The following is a 19,364-nucleotide window of genomic DNA, read 5'->3' on the forward strand; positions in this document are numbered from 1 at the left end:
ATTCCAGGGAGAAGTGAGTTGTGAACAAATTTAAACTCATGACCTTGCCATGTCCTCAGTGTGGTTGAGCATAGGTGAGACTCCCACTGGCCGTTGGTGACCTCACTTCTGGATCTTGCTTCAGCAGGAAAATCATTTATGCCTGTGGCTCTTGAATCTCCTCTGCTGCTGAGCTAAAGGGGACCTCACATCCATGAGGAAGGATTGTTGGTCACTCTTCCTCCATGTAGCTCAGCAAGGAGCCAGTCCTTGAGAGGCAGGAGACAGTCCAGATCATCTGTGGTGAACTGGTTTTTCCATATTCAAGTTATTTTGGTATAGTTATGAGATCTTAGTGTAGCTTACAGTAAGTGTGTTCTAGATTTCCACATGAAGCTGTGAGACAAGGAATGATGATGTGTGTGACTTCCTTCATCTCTTGTAGCACTCCTGAGAACTTCTTTGATTAAAGTTTCCTCTTTGAGAGGAAGAAGGGTTAGAGGAGTTTAGTTGTTCTTTAACTACTGTTTTTTGCATCTCAACAAGATGGTCTTGTATGTCATTCTAGGTGCCTCTTCGGTATTTACTAGGAATGCTTTATATTAACTTCAGCCCTCTCTGGGATCCTGTAATTGAACTTATAACGTGAGTATGTGCAGTTGGATGCTGTAATCTGTAGTTGTATCATGGGATGTTCCTTTCATTTTTCTATCAACAGAAGTTAAGGTAAAAAATGTCCTATTTGGAGAAATTTGTTCATGAGAACCTTCATGTGAGGTCTTCTGAAATTACTTTGATCTCTCAAATCTCAACCTGTACTTACTTACTGATTTTTCTTACTTTAAAAGGAACTTGCAACAAATACAGTCAAATAGCATCAGAGTTTTTAGTCAGAGGTAGCAGGATTTATGTTTGACAAATGCTTAAAGGAACAAGAAGTCTCTCTCAGTTCCCTCACCTGCCAACTTTTCTGTCCTTACTGGAAAACCTCAAAATCCTAGTAAAGACTACAAAAGTCTTACATGGTGAAAAAATTAGGAACTTTTTTCAGAATGACTTTATCTTTTTTTTTTCCTCCCTCTGTTGTGTGATTAAAAAGGATGGGATTTTCCTCTTCAAACCAGTGAATTAATTAAAAAAAATTAAACCAGCTCTTCAAAAGATATATCCATAGTAATTCTTCCTTTGATCCTATATGATTTGCTGTATAGAAGTCAGTAGAAAGCTTGAGAACATTTTTACTCAATATGAGTTCATTTGAAGTCATGGGATGCAAACAGATTATTTTAATAACAGTTGACATTTGAGATCCATGAGAAAAGGCAAGGAAGTGCTACAGCTGCATTGTGCAGATGTCCTGTCTCTGGACAGCCACATTAAAGCAGTGATCAAAGCCTTTGATTGTGGTTGTTGTTAACTAGCTGAGTGACGCTTGCCTTTTCTTATCTTCCTTCTAATTTTATGCTGTATTCTGCTTTGCTAGTTCTCATGCAAAGGAAATGGAGAATAAACAGTTCTGGAAGGTCCTGTATGAACATTTGGAGAGGGCTGCTACCTATGCTGGTATGTCACCTTTCCTAAGCACGGTTATCATAGTAACCCAGCTGATGGTGAATTAATGGCTGTTTTTCATGTGCCCCAAATTTATGTGTGGTGGGGGAATTCAGAACCAGTACAACTTTCATATCCAGGGTAAGTGTGGAGAGGCCTGGGAGGAAGCTGTGTCTCCTGTCCTATACACCAAGCAGTAGATTTAAAAGGCCACCTGCTTTACAGGAGGGAGTTGCAGATTGTGGGAATCCATGCAGCAGTTTCATCTTTGCTTTAGGCTGGTGCTGCTCAGGAGCAGTGGCAAAATTTGTGTAATGATGCAGACCATCTTCCTGCTCCTGGAATTTCTGCAGACAGGCCTTGAGCGTGCTCTTGAGGTTTACCTATGGGCATGTGCAGTCTAATATTTCAATAGACTCAGAAGTATGCAGCCATTTGTGAACTTCCCTGTTATTCAAGGGAACTGAGCCCAATTGGAAGTGCCAGAGTTGCAAGGTGTCCTAGAACGCTTTCTAAGCAATGTGTGTCTTTCAGCTCAGTGTTAAATAAACTGCATCTAAACAGGTACATGTCACCAAATGTATTACTTTTGTAATGGGGGATGGATTCCTTGCTGCTGGTGATTATGAAATAAGCTGAAAAGATTTTCTTCTCTGTAGAAATGGAGTTACAAAATGAGCTAGATGAACAGGAGGAGAGCATTGCTGAAACAGAAAGTGAGAAGATGCCAGAAGGAGAGGTGGGGACTGTCTTTGTGGAGCAGCTGAGGAGTCGAACAGATTGCAGTGAACGGCTGGACCACACAAATTACCGTTTCCTGCTGTGGAAAGCACTGGAGAAGTTTCCAGACAGAGTGGAGCCTCGGTCGAGGGAACTTTCCCCACTTCTTTTGAGATTCATTCGGTAAGTAAGATTTATTTTTCAGTTGAGTGGACACGTTGCTTTCAATGTGTTGCTGCACTTTAAGATTGGCTACCCCATTACAGACTTTATTTCTTGAATGCATGGCTGATGGCATGTCTGTTTCCAGTTGAGATTACCTTCTAATTGGAATGTGGATTGATTTTGTTAGGAACGAGGCAGGCTGAAATGAAATTTACAGTAGGTCTCTGCTGCTCATTCTCTCATTCATTGACTTGCCATTGTCATAGTCTGGTTACTCAGTTACAGAGTGATTTCAGTGAAAATAAAATTCCTCTTTAATAAAAACACACTTTAATTTGGAATCATAGAATACCAAAGCGTTTTCCCCCAGGATGGGAAAAATACTGATTTTGTTAGAGGCTGATTCAAATTCCTACCCCTGGAGGAGAGCAGTGGTGTGGTTGCTTATGTGTGCACATATCAGACAGTATGATGGACATAATAAAATGTTATAATAAAAATGGTGAGGTTTTTATTGCTGTTGTTGCCCTGAAACCTTGAAAATTGTTATGCCTCTTAATTTCTTCCTTCTTTTTTTTAAACACAGAAATGAGTACTACCCAGCAGATTCCTTAGTGGCTCCATCTCAGGATCTCAGAAGGAAAATTAATGGTACCATAGCAGCAAAAAAAATACCTGCTGAAGAGGTGAATGATGTTGCTATGGAGGAGGAGGAGGAGGAGGAGGAGGAAGAAGAAGAAAAAAAAGGAGAAGAAGGGGAACCAATTAATATAGGAGTACCAAAAAAGAAAACAAGAAGAGCTGCTGCTAAGTAAGTATTTTTAGTTTTCCCTTAGAGCTTTCATGGAAAGACAGATTCAGCAGCTCACATTGGGATACAAGCTGTGTTTGTGTATAAATTACTTTTTCTTCTTTAGTTTGTGCTTAATCATTTCTCAGTGGATTACAAGTCAGAAATTCTGCCTGTACAGCACTAAAAATCCAACTACATTGGCCAGGTTTTATCATGATCTTGTTACCTGCTGACCAGTCTGTGGTTTGTTTTACTTTAAGCAAAAAAATGTGTAGTATTCTGAAGCTATTCTGAAGTTTTCATAGACTCTTGTCCCTGAATTCCCTGGCTTTTTTTGTGTGTATCTGTTAGTTTTTGAAAACTGTGGGCATTACCAAGCACTTGAAAAAATTAGACTGTTTGTTTAAGTATCCTAATATTGAGATTCTGCTGTTCCTGCCCATTACAAATCTTGACTTCTTAGGTAGGGACCAAGGATTTTATTTGGTAGACTGAAGCTGTTGCTAAATATCAATGCTGCAGTGCTGAAAACATGAAGAAACTTGCTCATTCTATTAATTCTCCCCAGTGATGACCTCTGTCAAATATCCCTTACAAATGCTGCACGAAGATTTATGTTCTGACACTTCTTTTGCAAAGGATGTAATGACAGAGAATTTCAAAATGTCACCTTAAATGTTGGAACAAAACAAATATTTGATATATGACCTAAAGTGTCATTTCATCCCAGGTGTCCTATGGTTATTTAATTTTTTCCCCAGATTCTGGCTTGTATCTGCAAGTTATCAGCAATTAAAATACAGTGACAGTCCAAGATATTTTGTTTTCTCAACTTCCATCTCAAGTCATCCATGCAGTGAAGTGGAAACATTAGCTCTCAGCTATAGCAAAGGCATAAAGGATTTACCAGGAGTGTGTTAATGATTTATGGGGTGACCTTTCTTCCCAGGTCACACCTGTGCCAGGGAGAACTCCCTTGTAGGGCTGCACTCTGTGTCCCAGGGGGCCTGGCTGAAACAGGAGGGTGCACACCTGCCCCAGGCTCCCTATGGGGTTCCTGGGAGGCATCCTACTCATTCTTTGTCTGTGCCCAGCCATGGAGGAGGGTGGTCCAGCTCAAGTGTCTGGAGAGTTCATTGTAATTTAACAGGGGAGCAGCTGAATGAGGACAACTTCTACCAGTCCCACAGCACACATGGTAGAGGAGATCTCACACCTTCCATATCCTGGTAATCTCTGTCCCTTTCCATGAAGAGGAGATGGAGCAGATATGAGGTGACCCTGCCAGCACTAGAGGAGCTGCCTCCCATCTGTCCTTGCAGCCCGGTGTTAAATCCAGTGCAGCCTGTGGCTGAATGCAGCCCATCACAATGGTAGGAGCAACATCAGCACCAGTTATGAACAAGTGAATAAACAAAAAGATAAATACAGAATTTTTGTGTTCTAGACTGGGCTGCCAGAGAGAAGTAAGCTGCATCCTGAATGTACCCCTTTCTCAGGAAAAAAACTGAGCCTACCCAGTGCTACTGAAGTAAAAGCATTCCCTGTGCAGTGAAGTGAGAGCTAGAAGGAGCTGCTTAGGGAACAGGACCTTCTTGCTATGTCTGAAATAGTGCTGAAAACATGGCAACCTCTTGTGTTGCTTTTTGTTTTCTTTCTTGTTAATGAATTTTAATTTAAGTTCCCTCTTTTTTTGTCTCCTGGATATTTAAAAAAAATAATTGTTTTGTTTTGCAGGCAACTAATAGCCCACTTACAAGTTTTCTCAAAATTCTCAAATCCTCGTGCATTGTATCTGGAGCAGAAGTTGAATGCCTTGTATACCCAGGTGAGGCTATTTGCTTACTTTTAGAATTGCTACTAATAAATTCACCCTTTCTTATTTGAGTGCAGTGTCTAATACTGAGGAAAGCTGTCATTTTCTGAACTCAGCTGTGATAGCTGAAAAAGGAGCTGTCCTTGAGAGGACTTTCTAACAGGCTTCACTTGAAATGAGCCCCTTAGGCAAAAAAGACCTGTTTAAGATACCTGGCTTAGTTTACCAGAAGTGACACTTGCAAACAGGTCTGACAGCAGACAAGTAGTGGTCTTTGGCAAGGTAGAAGAGTGGCTGCAGAGGATATCTGTTCCACTTACACTTCCTGCAGGATCTAGAGGAGGATTTAGAATCCAAAGTTTAGGTATGATCTAAGGAGATTTTGTCTTTGTCCTGTAGTGTTTGGTGTACTAGGAGTATGGCCAGTACGTATAAGAGATCATCAAGCATCAAAAAAGGAATTTCTTCTTGAAGAATATTTAGTTTGCTTGATTCTCTTTTGAGGGATTTCACTGTAAGATTTGTTGAAAGTTTGACTTCAAAGAGGGATTCTAAGTCTTTGTTTTACAGTCCTAGAAACGAATTTGTTTTTTAGTTTTTTAATTTTACAAGGTTGTGTTAGTTCCCAGTTTGTGGATTTGTTCTGGTCATTGGAGTTTGCTCTCATTGTTCCCAGTTTTTGTCTTCTGAGGCTGTGAGTGTTGAAAGCTCCATTCCTTAGTCCCTGATTTTAAGACTCTCTAGCAGACATCCACTCTGTTTCAGTCTATCTCATTGCTTAGAAAAACAGTTGATCCATGTGTTTGCTTGCCTGTGTTCTTAGCAAAATATTGGACAATCATGTAAAGGTCACATCACTGTGGGAAGAACAGTTTGGCACAAAAAGAAAGATTACTTCATCACTTACTGTTTGCATTTCCATGTCTTAGTGTATGCATTGTCATGGCTGGTGAGCCCATCAGGCATAGGGACATCATGGCAAAGTGACCTTCGATGACATTTGCCTGTGCTGTTTGGTAGGAGACTGAGGAACTGATGAAGATGCTGTGTAGGGAAATGATCTGTACTTCTCCTAATGAATGAATCTCAGAATCATAGAATATGCTGAGTTGGAAAGGACCCATCAGGATTATCGAGTCCAGTTCCTGGCCCTGCACAGAATCAAACCATGTGTCTGAGTGCATCATGCAAACTCTTCTTTAACTCAAATATTTTCAGTGCTGTGACCACTACTTGGTATTGTTTAGTGTCTGGGTTATGAGGAATCATCTTCAAGAGAGGGCAAATCTCAGTGAGAATTTGCATACCAAGTCTTCTGAGTAGTTTGTGTTTATCACAAGAAAGAAATACAATTATCTTGGAATGGTTTGCGTAGTCTGCTTTTTAATCCAGTCTTCTTAGATACACAGCTGATAACTGGTTTTGATGATAAATGCAAACTCATAGTGGTCCAAAAGACAACTATGAAAAAATAAGTATTATAACTGTCCTATGTAGATAGGAAGGAAAAGTATATATGAGCCATCATGCACCTTTTTATGAGAGGCATGTACATCTTGGCTTTATAGTGGTAACACATACATTCTGCTTCCATTTGAATAGGTTAGTTAAGCAAAACCTGCTTGAGCTTGTAGCCTTTGGGTTGTTTCACTCTTTTCAGTAAGCACTACTGCCTCCTAGATAAGAACTCATTTCTTTCTTTTGTTATTTGCAGTTACTCACTCATCAAGACCAGAATGTACAGAGAATAGCTCTTGACTGTATAATGACATACAAGCATCCTCATCTACTCCCATACAGGTAAAAGCTTTTATATTATTTTAACATTGGTGAATAAGCCTGCTGTCATATCAGAAACCTGCTTCAGGGTCAGTTTCATCTGGGGTCTTGTATTTGTTGAAGACATATATGTAAAGTTTCATTTTAGCTAGCTGTATGTTTTGTAACTAAGAGAGGGGATAAGATCTTGAGGTTGATCAGTGTCTCTTTTTTGTTTAGAGAAAAATAGCAACACTTCCATTCTGTCCAGAATAGTGTCAGTATTGTTAGTAGTTCCATAATTTTCAAATGTGTCTTTTGTACTGATGATTTATAACCACCCAAAGAAAGTGACAGCATAAAACTGTAGTTTGTGGTTAAATAATTTCTTTGGAATATGTGCAGGACTTACTTGTCTACGTAATTAGCTTGAACTTGCTGGCTTTTAAAATATTTTTTTATAAAAGGGTGAGAAAATAGTACTTTAATATTTTGTATACAGCAAGGATGGATAGGTAATTATAATGCATCTGTGTAATAGATAACTAGTGTGTAATAGGTAATTAGATGCATCTGTGTCTCTGTCTATTTTTATAACCATACCTGCCCTCAAATAATGTTTATTATTCTCAGGGAGAACTTGCAAAGGCTACTGGAAGACAAGAGCTTTAAAGAAGAGATAGTTCATTTCAGTATTTCTGAGGAGACCACAGTAGTAAAAACAGAGCATCGACCAGATCTCATCCCTGTTCTTATGAGGTGTGTTCTGAAGTGTGAATTCAAAAGCTTCATGGCAGAGTATCATGAGCAGAGAGTTGTAATGCTTCTTCTCATTTTGAACAGCTGACATAAATCCATGGTTAATGGTGTAGTTTGATGACCTAGTTTGTGATATTCTCTATGGTTTTCTTATTAACACATTTATGTAATGTGTTATGCAAATGGTGTTTTCTTTAAAAACAGCATTTTGGTACATACTGTTTCTACTAAGGATTACAGAGAGCTGTGAGGACGTTTCAGTTCACTGAGTATTGCCAGCTGTTTGCAGTGATGCAAATTGTCCTGCAAGGTAACCAGTTTTGTGCCTGAGGTTTCCAGCAGAGCTTCCATTGTAGTAGCAGAAGGTGACCTTTCACTAAGATGTTTTTGGACAGTATGTAGTAGTTCAGTGGAGACCCTGAAGGGAGAACTTTCACTAGAGAATATTTTTAAATAGAGTTTCTCCTGCAGAATAAGAGGCTGGAAAGCAGATAGCATGCTGACAGCTAATGCAACCTCTTTTTGGTTCTTGAAGAATTCTCTATGGCAGAATGAGAAACAAAACAGGGAGCAAAACACAGGGCAAGTCTTCAGCGAGCACTCGCATGTCAATCGTTCTTCGATTCCTGGCCGGCTCACTGCCAGAAGAGATACGGATGTTCTTGGACCTGCTCTTTGAAGCTGTGAAGCAATTTAGTAATGGTAGGTAGGCCACAGAAACTGGGGGTGTGGTATTTCCTGACCTGCAGAGGTGTGGGAGGATAAATATGCTTAGTACTGTTATGTGCTTCAGTTTGTCTCTTAACTGTGCCTTGAAATGATGAAAGTAAACCCTTGGCAAGGACTAGGTTTCCTCTGAATTTTTCCTTACGGAGCACAATTGTTGTGTTTTAAATGTCCAAGGTCAGGAAAACTGAACAGCTTGCACAGGTGTGCAAGTAAGCTGTAGCAGGCCAGGAGTGGGTAGTGGCTGGAATCATAGGCTAGCCTGAGTATCATGGCTGTGAAGAGAGCTTGTAATGTGCTGTTATTCTGTAGCAGTGGGAGATATCTGAGTGTCAGAGGGATGGAAACACAGAGCTGTACTTACTTAAAAATCTGACAGTGAGAGCCTGTAATTTAGGGCTAAATTCCACTGTTTTTCATTAAAAAAAAGTATTTTTAGTAGTGAGTGTCTTCATGGTGCCTCCCTAGATAATTTGCTATTCCTTTGCCTATCGCAGGGCCTTGCCAGACTGCAGTTCTTCAAAGTATGTCAGAGCTGGACTTAGCTAAAGTCCTGCCTCTTGGGCGTCAGCATAGCCTCTTCAATGGTCTGGAAGTTGTGTTGAAAAACATGGGACATTTGATCCAGCAATACCTGCCTGAAATTCTACAGATTCTGCTCTGCATGACTGCTGTGGTATCCTGCATCCTCCAGCAAAGAGAGAAGGTACAGTATATGCAAACAATATACAAACATGTAAATTAAGTTTCTTTCTCTCCTCCTTTTCTGAGCTTACACATATGAACAAAGCTTTACTGATTTAGATAAAAATAAGTTGAATGCCATTGTGGAGTGAAGCTTAGCAATTAGAAGTCTGTCAAAATAGAGGCTGGTGGTGTTTGTTTGAAAGTGCTACAGGACTCAAGCAGTGCAGGCAGAGTTAATGTATTTAGAAAACTGATTTGAACTGAGTTTTTGTTTGAGTTACTGAGGAGAGAATTGGAGGTGATCTCTGTGCATTTTTCCTACCTATTTTATGAAGAGATGGGCATGAGAGAGAGATAAATGTTGTGTTGTAAACATGTAACAAGATTTTATGGCTGGAAGTTGAAATTTGCCTTAAAGATGGAGTTTCTTGACTGCAAGGATAAAAAATTTGAGCAGGGGAAGGAGAGGTTTAAAGTTCCTTGCCTGAAGACATTAGAGCAACCCTTGTCCATGAGGTGTTTTGTTGCAGTGCTAGACCTCAGAGGAGCTCAGAATTGTGGATGATCATAGTGAGAATCTTGTGTGAGTGTCTCCTGTCAGGGGATACAGGAAGGACATGGCTACCAGCCATGCTTTCAGCAAACTTAAATCATCTTCAGCTCTGTATCAGGAGTAGTCATACTTAATCTAGTGTTACAATTTGAGTCTTAGCCAGGTATCTGCAGAGCACTGCAAATGTTTATTCTCTTGCTGAGCAATGGCTGTACATGCAGTAGGGGTCAGGTAAGGAAAACATTCTGTTAAAGATTGGTTGCACCTAAAGGTGGAGCATGTTGGTTTATTGCTGCTGGTTATACAAGGGAGCAGCACAGGCATCCCTGAGCTCTTATCTGGCTAGTTGGGGTCTATTGCCAGCTGCTCAGAAACTGCAGCACTGAGCCAGGCTTTTCTGTCTTCCTGGTGCAGAGCCTGCTCATATATTAGGTGGGAAACAAGCAAACTGCACAGTCATTATCATCCCTGTGGTTTTGAAAGAAATTGAAAAAATTGAAAGATATGATGGACTGAGCAAATGGGAATGAATGTTTTGTCACCATGAATGTCTTCTTGCCAAGACCCAGCATTTGAGTTTAGAACTTGCTTTGAAAAAAATCCATCAAACAATCAAGTCCTTGCAATAGGCAGTATCCAAGGTCTCATAGTTGCCTGTGAGCTGCACAGAACCTTGTAACTGTCTTAATTTATGAAGAGGATGAGCAAATTTGAGAACATCAGTCTGATTTCAGCAGTGCTTCAATGAAGACAGGAATTCTAAAAGCTGCTTCATTAACTGCTGGGAAAGCTGCATTTTGCCAGAGTTGCTACAGTAATCCTGTCATGGTTGTGTAATGTCAGGAGTGACAGTCTGTTGTTTGTCTGAATTTAATTTAGCACTTCATTAGCCCAGGGGCTGTTAAAAACTCAAGGAAGAGTGTGAGAAATCTGTTTATCTTGACTAATAATTAGAAAACATTCTTGGAGTTTGAGAGTAATTCATTGCAGACTGATACTGCCTGGGGAGTTGAACATCAACTTTGACTACTTTGAAACAAGTTATTAATTTACCATTTCCTACTGATTGTGTTCACTATTGTATTTCTCTGTCCTCTCAAAGTCTTCATCTCAAAGAACTCTTACAGTGATTATACAGTGAGAACCCAAAATTACTTCACTTGGAGGTCACCATTAGAAATAGTATCCTGGTTTGTGCTTTCTTTCGCCTTTGAAACAGGTCATTTGCCACCTGGAAGTGGATTTCACTCCATTAGTACACATTCAAAATAGCTTGGGAGGTTCTGTTGCAAGAGCTTGATCAGTTCCTTCTCCACTGTCTTCTCTTTGTCTTTTTTACCTGTGATTTTGTATTCTGTGTGGTGGATCATGATATGAACTGATGACTCAGAAGATCTCCAGTATCAGACAGTGGCTTTTATTTGCACTCATGTGGCTTTGCTGTTTCTGAGGCTGAAGTTCATTACCTCTGCATTGTGGAGCTACTTTGTGTGTTCTTGCCGTGAGTTGCATTGCACAGTTTGGAAATAATTTAGGTTACTCAAGTCAAGACTCCTCTCAGAGAGGACAGTCAGGATGCAGCAGTGCATGAATTTCCTTACTGAAATGTTTTTTTCCCAAGAAAGGCTATGGAACATAACCACTAAAGGAGTACATGAAGCACCTGTAACCAAATGCTATAGCTCCCACCCTACTCTGCTGGAAGACACAATTCACATTCTTCCCTTCTCTGTTCCTTCCTCCTTCTCTTTGTCTGTTGATCTCTTTTCTTCACAGAAGATCTCAGTGTGCAAAGTATAACTTCACTTTGGAGAGCTGATTTGGGTCCTTTCAAGTGTAAAACACAATTGTTTAAGTGTCAAGGTTGGAAGTCTAATTAGTTGTGGTGTAGCTTTCTGCATTGTGTCCAAAAGGGGCAGATGCTACTGGGTTAAACCTGTCAGCATGGATTCTTTATGAGCTGAAGGAGTCCTGTGTAACTGACTCAATGCAGGAACAGGCAGGTCCCTTTTAGAGAAATTTAGATTAACTCTGTGATGTAGATGGCTACTGTGGACAAGTTACAAGAGAAAACAAGTTTCTGCAAAGGATGTATCTGGATGTGGTCAATCAATTGCTGGATTGAATTTCAGAGCAAGTAGTTAGTTCTGCAAAGGTCTTACTGGGTTGGGTTTTTTGTATGTTTTTTTTACAGGTCCAACCTAGGTTGATTAATCCACTGAAGAATTTGAGACGTCTTGGTCTCAAGCTTGTGGCAGAGTTTTTTTCTGATTATGAGACCTACAGCTTTAGTGTGGAAGAGATTGATGCAGTTTTCCATGCTGTCGTATGGCCTCAGGTAGGTTTTTTTTTTTTTTCCAAATAACTTGTTTGAAACATTTACCATGCTGAAAACTCCAGCTTACTGGAGTCCATCATGTCAGCTATGTCCATTGCTAGATTGGATGTGGCCTTAGATAGATTCTGGCATCCCAGTGTGTCTGTGCAAGGCCAGTTTCATAGCTCGAGTCTCATTAGTCCTGAAATAATCAAGGCACAGATTAAAGTACAGATTAATTCATCTGAATAAAATGGATGTCATTTATTTGTTCTTTAACCACAGAAGCAGACTTCTTCCCTAGATGGTCAGGGTAGATAAATAACACAAGTCATTTCCAGGTGCACTTTCCTCCTTTTCTGTGAGTTGTTGTGTAGGGGACTGCAGGAGCAAATGCTGCTGCAGCAAAGGAAGGACCCAGCAGGGGCTGGCAGTGGGCTATGTGGTCTTGTGCCTGCCAGCCGAGAGTCCCATGTGAGAACAGTGACAAAGCACAGGCTTGTGGCTTTTATCAGAGAAATTCAGATCACCTCTGAGCTTGGAAAATGCACTGTTGGGAGATGGAGACAGTACATAGAATTTAGAATTTAATTGTGCTGTCTCTGTCAGTGCAGTGACTCTGGGATTGTCAGGGAGTGCCTTTACCAGCTGCTGGGTTGTCTCTGCTTTAAAAGCAGTTGTGTTAATGAAAAGGCTAACTGAGTAAGAGGCACTAACTCCAAGAGTGCTTTTCCACAGAGACTTTTGAGGTATCCCAATGTCCCAACTTCCTTGCAGCAGAAAAGGCTGTTAAAGGGCACTGGTGTAGTCTGTGAAACCACAGAGCTGCTTCTCTAGACATTGTGTTTGTTCACTCCTACACTGTTACTATGCTCTACCAGTAAAAATATGTGATCTGCAGTATGGTTATATGGACAAACAGTAGATAAAATAATACTAGGCAGTGCATATAGCTTTGTATTGCACAGGCCTGAGCAACAGGGAAGTGCATGTTCCTGGTTTGTTCTTGGAGTCTTCTTACAGCCAGGTGCTACAAGGGAAAAGCAGTGAACATTTATGCAGTTCCAGAGCAGTTCAGGCTTTAAGTCAGCAAAGCACTTAAAGCTTTCAGGGAGCACGATGTTTGCAAATTCTGAGTAACTCTGAACAAGTTGTACTGTTGTTACTAAATAGTTAGAATGCCTCTTGTCCTTACATATGTCAGGAAGACAGATGGTTTTGAAGCTTGGATGGTAGTATAATCCAGAAGCTCCCTCTGGAGTCTTTTCTGGTGAACTTCATGGAGATTTGATTTTGGCAAAAGAATCATGTTGACTTGAGTGCTTTCCTTTTTTGAAACTATAGAACAGAGGTGTGTAAAAACTCATGGAGAGAGTAAATTGTTTTAAGCCTGTTGAACCTGCAGTTGGAGTTTGCTGTTGCTCATAGCCCAGGATTTTGCTTCAGAGGCTTGTTAGCCAGCACAGCAGCATTCCTGCAGGATTGGATTAATGGTTTACTCTCCATTGTATATCATTCAGGATATCCCTGTTTTATGCAGGGCAATAATATTACCTGCTTTTGGGACAAGAGAAGAAAATTTCTAAGATCCTGGCTATGATGGTCAGACCTACCTCCCTTTCAGTTATGCTCAAGTCTTGAGCAAACCAAGATAGTCCAAACCCCACATGCACGTTCTGCCTACTGCCCCTGAATGCACTGGAGCCTGCTCTGCCTGTGTGTTCACTAGTGGTGCCCCACCAACAGTCCAGCCATGGGTCACAGTGAAACCCACCTGTGTGACTTGGGTGGAGCCTGTTGGCTCGTGGAATGGCAGAGAGGAGGGTGCACTAGGTCACCATAGCCCGTGTCCAGTCAGGAAGGAGCAGCAGTTATTCTGTGTGGCTCTGGCTGGGCACCTCTGAGGTGGGGTTGTTTTGGACACAGACCCCTGTTAGGAGATCCCATTAATGGGATGCAGTACAATGTTCCAGCCTCTCCAGTGAGGCCATGGAGATACAGATCAGGTGCTGCAGTCAGGGCATAGGAAGTGTGGGAGGAGTGAGTTTTGGGTGCTGTGCTTGAAATTTCATAGGTATGTCTAGGAGAGGTTGCTAAGTCTCTGTGGCAAATGTGAGGTGCCATGAGAATCTAGTTTCAAGGGAAGGGCAAAAATGGCAGCTGGAATACTGTGTAAACAGGACTGAGAGGATCTAAGAGTCATTTGACAAATATTGAGGAAGTTGGGAAATTACTTTATAAAAGGTTGAAATTACTTGATTGAGAAGGTAAACTATAGAATGTGAGGTCTTTGTTAGAGGTGATGTTTTTAAGTGGCTTTGCTTACTTGTATTGCATTGGTATCTGATTTTTCTCTCCTTTAGGTCTGCAGGTTGGCTTCAGAGAGTCAGTATTCTCCAACTTTTCTGCTCAAACTCATTCACACCTGGAGTAAAAACCCCAGGTAAGTGTTCTTCTGGTAAAGAAGCCTAAGTACTTCTGAATACCTAAAACACAAGGAAAACGGAGCACACCAACAGGCTGTGAATAATTGTGTCCAAAACCATATTTTCTTTTTCCATTAGACTCTTACTCTTTTGACAACAGTCAAAGCAGCTGGGAAGCTTTCCAGTTTATGTAAGAACTCACTTTTTTGTAAACTGCTTTTTCCATATGTTAATAACTAAGCACATATGCAGCCCAAACCTAACTTACAGGTGGGGAGGAGGTCTGACTTCTTAAGATATGTCTGTCCTGACCAATGACTTCTTAGTCTTGTGAGGTGGGAAGTTAATTTTACAATATTTAATTTCATTGGTGTTTTTGTGAGTCTCCATTTCTTTCTATTATATGAAAGAGTATTGGCAAGTTCAGCACAGAATCTGTGACTGACAGTCTGTTACTGGAAGTTGTAAAAGAGCTTTTTTTGATTTAGACACTGTGAGAGGTTCCAAGTCAACTGTCTTGAGTGATTTTTGCCTTTTCCACTGACTCATTGTTTTTTCTTTGCTGAAGTAGCTGTTGTTCCTTTTGAGACACCTTATTGGTAGGCGTGAAGACCTTATATGCAAACTTCTGTTAAAAATGGTGTTGGATCACTAGGTGAGGAACAGACTAAGAGGAGACTCAGGCTTTGGAGAAAGGAGTAGAAAAGGGACTTGATAACCTCTCAACCTCCATTCATTGTGTTTTTCATGACACTGTTGTTCTGCTTTTTGTGCACTTTTTTCTTGGTTGACGTGGAGAACAGTCATTATTTTTTGTGTCACTTCTCACACAAAAGAATTATAAACTGAAAATTCTGAACCTAATTTTCAATGAATCTTTTTATAATCTTTCTCCCAGGTATTTCCCTTTGCTGGCTAAGCAGAAGCCAGATCATCCAGAGAGTGATATACTGACAAATGTGTTTGCTGTGCTGTCAGCCAAGAATCTGTCTGAGGCCACATCCAGCCTTGTGATGGACATTGCTGACAGCCTTCTCAACAGCCCAGATTTTGAACCCACGGAGCAGGTTTCCAGTTTGAGCGTGACTGACTGTGTTGTCATGGCCACTGGAGATGTGACAGAAGGTATGCCTGCCTGTGAGGTCTGAGGGACCTGTTGGGTGCTTTAGATGGAGGTGTTAGATTATAGTGAGGTTGTCTGTGCTGGCTAAGAATACTGGGGAAGAGGATCTCCTGGCAGAGATGGAAACATCAGTGTACAAATTTGTCTTCTTGTGCTCAAAACTATAAAGTCCTGCTTGTGAGATCCACATTTGAGTGTCAAGGTCCTGAGCATTGATAGATTCCTTATGAATAGGGAAATATTGACCTGTTCTGTCTGTGAAGCTTTGGCTGACAAGTTGAAGAAGTGCATTGCTGACTTGGCTCTGTGCCTAACACCACGTTTTACATAAAGCACATGTATGTGCTTTATCTAAAAAAATGCAGCCTTCATATATGCACGTGATCCTGTATCACTTTGATGTTTAGTCTGTGCTCCCTGACAGCAAAGACCTGGTGTCTTTAAAGGCTAGTAGACAAAACAGTGGTGTGCTGTGTTTGATGCTGTGGAGACATCTTTCACCTGCCACACTCAAAGCTACTGGAAAGGAGCGTGTGCCCTTTATGGCAGCTTTGATTTTACACAAGAGGTCAGTGGTGGAATAAAGAAAACCACATCTGCTTGTCATTTCAGGAGAAGTTACTACTGTTGAAGAATGTCCTTGGTACCTTCTTGATAAGCCTACATTTACAAGGGCTGTTACTGAAATCTGTGAGAAGAGTAGTGTGTGCTTTCTTTGATCCTATCTCAGACATGTTAGACTTGGTCTCAGCAAGTGCTGATGCTTCTTGCCAGCTGCCTTACACATTCATAGCTCCCATTTACTTATTCTTCCACTAATGAACCCTCCTTTATCCTAATTTCCCCTTCATATAGGGTTGGGTCTCCCTTCTGTTTCTTGCAGCAGAGTTTCTTGGGTGTTGCTAACTGTTGTATCTCTTACAGAGCCCCTCAGCCTGGGTTGCCAGTTGGTCCTGCCTCATGTTCCTGCTATACTTCAGTACTTCAGCAAAACAATGTTAAATGTAGAGAAGGTGAAAAAGAAGAAGTACAGAGCTCAAGTCAGCAAAGAGCTGAGTATACTTTCCAAGTAAGTGATTATTAGAGCCTGAACCAGTTAAAAAGCTGGAAAAAGGCTTGTAATAGTTCCCAAATTAAAAAGCAGTGTCTCAAACTTCTTAAATTTACATCAGTTGTAAGTACCTGGATCTGTCATTGACCTTGCCAGTCGCTGGTTACTGAGGTGATAAGTTTTCAGAAGTTGATTCTGGCTGGTTTTGTTGCTATTACTCAAGCCTGATGTGTCTTGAGGATGGAAAAGGTGCAGAAATGCCTGCAGTCATGTGAAGCTGAATGCTTAGGCTGGGACTGTAAATTTGATAAGTATGCTCTGTTAGCCTGGACAGGCTGAAAAAGCCTTGTGAAATGACACTAGTGCAGACAGACTTCTTTGCTTTCTACTGGTAATTGAAATTATATAAAAGAGTAAACTACCTTGTCCAATTTTGCAGGATCAGCAAATTTATTCAAGAAAAGAGCCAGAATTCAGTGCTTGTGAGCCTTCTCATCCCTTTCCTTTATCAGAGCAATATGGAGCAGGTAGGCAAAAATTATTTCCTCCCCACTACTAAACATATGTTTCTCTTTTAATAAAGTAGATACAGCTAAAAGTCTTACAGATTGCATGCTGTTTCTTATAATTTCTTATAATTAGCCTGCAGTCAAGTCTTCATGTGTTTGTAGTCTGCTCAGAATGCATCATGTTGATGTGCACTACTCACCCAGAGGTGCCAGGGCCCAGACTGATTCTTTCCCCCTTTTCATGGCAAAGGTCTGCAGAAGTTACAATGCTGTCTTTACTTTCTTTGTCACTGTAGTCAATCCAACAAATGGCTTGCAGTGTTTGAAGTAATTGCTCTTCTTCACCATGGATTTTATGCACCCCAAAGCCAAAGCCACAGCATCTATACAGCAATGTGAATACACGTGGTTGAGTACATAGTATGTGTGGTGTACTGGGCAGTGCTGCACTAGTCTGCTGCAGGCTGAAAGGCAAACCATATACAGTACTATTTTGGGATTTTAAATCTGCCAGCCATTAGGGGACCTCATGTGATTTCTGTTGAGGGAGATCATACAAGAACTTCTTTACTGTGCTGTGACTGGGCACTGGAACACATTGCTCAGAGAGTCTGTGAAGTTTCCCTCACTGGAGATAGTCAAGAACTGTCTAGATGCAATCCTGTGCTGTGTGCTCTGGGATCACCCTGCTTGGGCAGGGAGCTTGGACCAAATTGACCTCCTGTGTCCTTTCCAACGTGACCCATTCTGTGAAGTATATGGTGCTGTTAATGTTCATCTGGGTGTGGCACTTGCTGCCATGGTCTAGTTGAAGTGTTAGAGCATGGGTTGGACTTGATTATCTTGAAGGTCTCTTCCAACCTGGTCATTCTGTGAATTCTGTGAATCTCACCCATTCAAGAAGGACTACTTTTTAAAGCTCTATTAGTTCTCACCTTTGAGTCATGGGGAAAGACACATGAAAGAAGTCTTTATCATGCTGGCAGTCATCTTTTATCACTGTATTGCTTCTAATTGAAAGGTTGCAAGTACTTCTAAGAGATTTGATGATTGCATTGTGTCCTTCTAATTCTTTGTTCTCATTCAGGATCTCTGATAAAGTACAGCCGTGTTCACTTCGTGTCTTGAAATATGTCCCAAGGAAATGAAATAATCTTGTGAAGTTTCAATGTGTATTGAAAGTTATGTGTCTCTTTCAGGGTACACAAATTGACATTCTGGAGACAGTTCAGAACTTGCTGAAGCATTGCTCAAACCCTACAAGCTTTCTCAAACCATTGGCAAAGCTTTTTTCTGTCATCCAGAACAAACTGTCTCGAAATAAGTTGTGCTTGGTATTTCAGGTATTGTATTTCTACATCTTTCTATGCTTTTTTTTTTTAATTTGTTCTAAGAGATCAAAAATAAAGTAATAGCAGTATTTTTCTTTGTACATTACTTTAAAAAACTTATTACTCTACTTCTTGTGTGAAGTGAAAATAAAAAAAATTATGTGGTAGGAATTAATGAGCTGCACAAAGATTTTTAAATTTTGGCTTACAGCTTGGTTGATGTGAGCCTTACTGGGATCTTTAGTGTAAGAAAAGCTAAGTAAAGCATTTGAATTGAAACAAATCCTGCAAGTCAATGAAATAAGAATGGGTTTCAGTATCCTGAAGATTATTTGTATTCTTCTCTCAGTTTGTAATAGGCTGTTCTATATTACTTTGAAGTGACTTACATGACTTCTTAGCAGTAAAATACAGGAAACATTCAGTGTAAATAATTAAAAACTTAGGAACTTAAAGCACATATCCTTGAACTTACATAAGAAAGGCTCTTGTGGAGGTTCTGATAGGAGAAATACTAATGCTGCTGCTTTCATTATTTTTTTGTCTCAAGTGGTAAAGTCTTGAGTTATCCAAATTCTTAACAACTATGAGTTAACTGGGTTTTAATGTTTCTTTTTAGACTCTGTCTGACTTGGACACTAAGTTGAAGTATATTACTGATGTTGTTAAGGTATGCAGTTTCTTTGGTCCCTTTTCCCCTAATATGGTGTGGTCATGTTTCTGCATTTTTCATTAAGGCCTTGTTGCTCTGTCTTAGCTGAATGCCTTTGATCAGCGGCACCTGGATGATATCGACTTCGATGTGCGTCTGTCAGCATTTCAGTCAATCACAGCCCACATCAAGGAAATGCAAACAGTGGATACTGACTTCCTCATCCCTGTTATGCACAACTGCTTCTATACCATCCAGGTTGGTTGAATATTCCTTCTCTTGCTATATGCACCATGTGTCCATGATGAATCTAATTTTCAACTTACTTCCATTGGCTGTTTTTTGGCACTGCATAGCATTCAGAAAGTATCTTTAGGTATTCTAACAAACACCTTTTTGAAGTTTTGTCTGTTTACTTTTTCATCTGTGTGTCCCAAAAGGAAAATAC

At 40.5% G+C, this 19,364-nt stretch overlaps 1 protein-coding gene across 1 annotated transcript in view; it reads left to right on the forward strand.

The window, feature by feature from the left end:
* UTP20 (UTP20 small subunit processome component) overlaps window positions 1–19,364 on the forward strand; it is a 62,548-nt gene that overhangs the window by 21,316 nt on the left and 21,868 nt on the right. Inside the window, exons 19-35 of the mRNA XM_079303547.1 lie at window positions 548–624; window positions 1,463–1,542; window positions 2,190–2,433; window positions 3,002–3,226; window positions 4,946–5,036; window positions 6,739–6,824; window positions 7,416–7,541; window positions 8,077–8,243; window positions 8,765–8,973; window positions 11,702–11,845; window positions 14,188–14,267; window positions 15,149–15,375; window positions 16,298–16,442; window positions 16,864–16,951; window positions 18,133–18,276; window positions 18,884–18,934; window positions 19,022–19,174. Coding sequence (XP_079159673.1) covers window positions 548–624; window positions 1,463–1,542; window positions 2,190–2,433; window positions 3,002–3,226; window positions 4,946–5,036; window positions 6,739–6,824; window positions 7,416–7,541; window positions 8,077–8,243; window positions 8,765–8,973; window positions 11,702–11,845; window positions 14,188–14,267; window positions 15,149–15,375; window positions 16,298–16,442; window positions 16,864–16,951; window positions 18,133–18,276; window positions 18,884–18,934; window positions 19,022–19,174 — 2,337 coding nt within the window. The remainder of the gene's footprint in view (window positions 1–547; window positions 625–1,462; window positions 1,543–2,189; window positions 2,434–3,001; window positions 3,227–4,945; window positions 5,037–6,738; window positions 6,825–7,415; window positions 7,542–8,076; window positions 8,244–8,764; window positions 8,974–11,701; window positions 11,846–14,187; window positions 14,268–15,148; window positions 15,376–16,297; window positions 16,443–16,863; window positions 16,952–18,132; window positions 18,277–18,883; window positions 18,935–19,021; window positions 19,175–19,364) is intronic.

Source organism: Erithacus rubecula (assembly GCF_903797595.1).
Source record: "Erithacus rubecula genome assembly, chromosome: 4".
NCBI lineage: Eukaryota > Metazoa > Chordata > Aves > Passeriformes > Muscicapidae > Erithacus > Erithacus rubecula.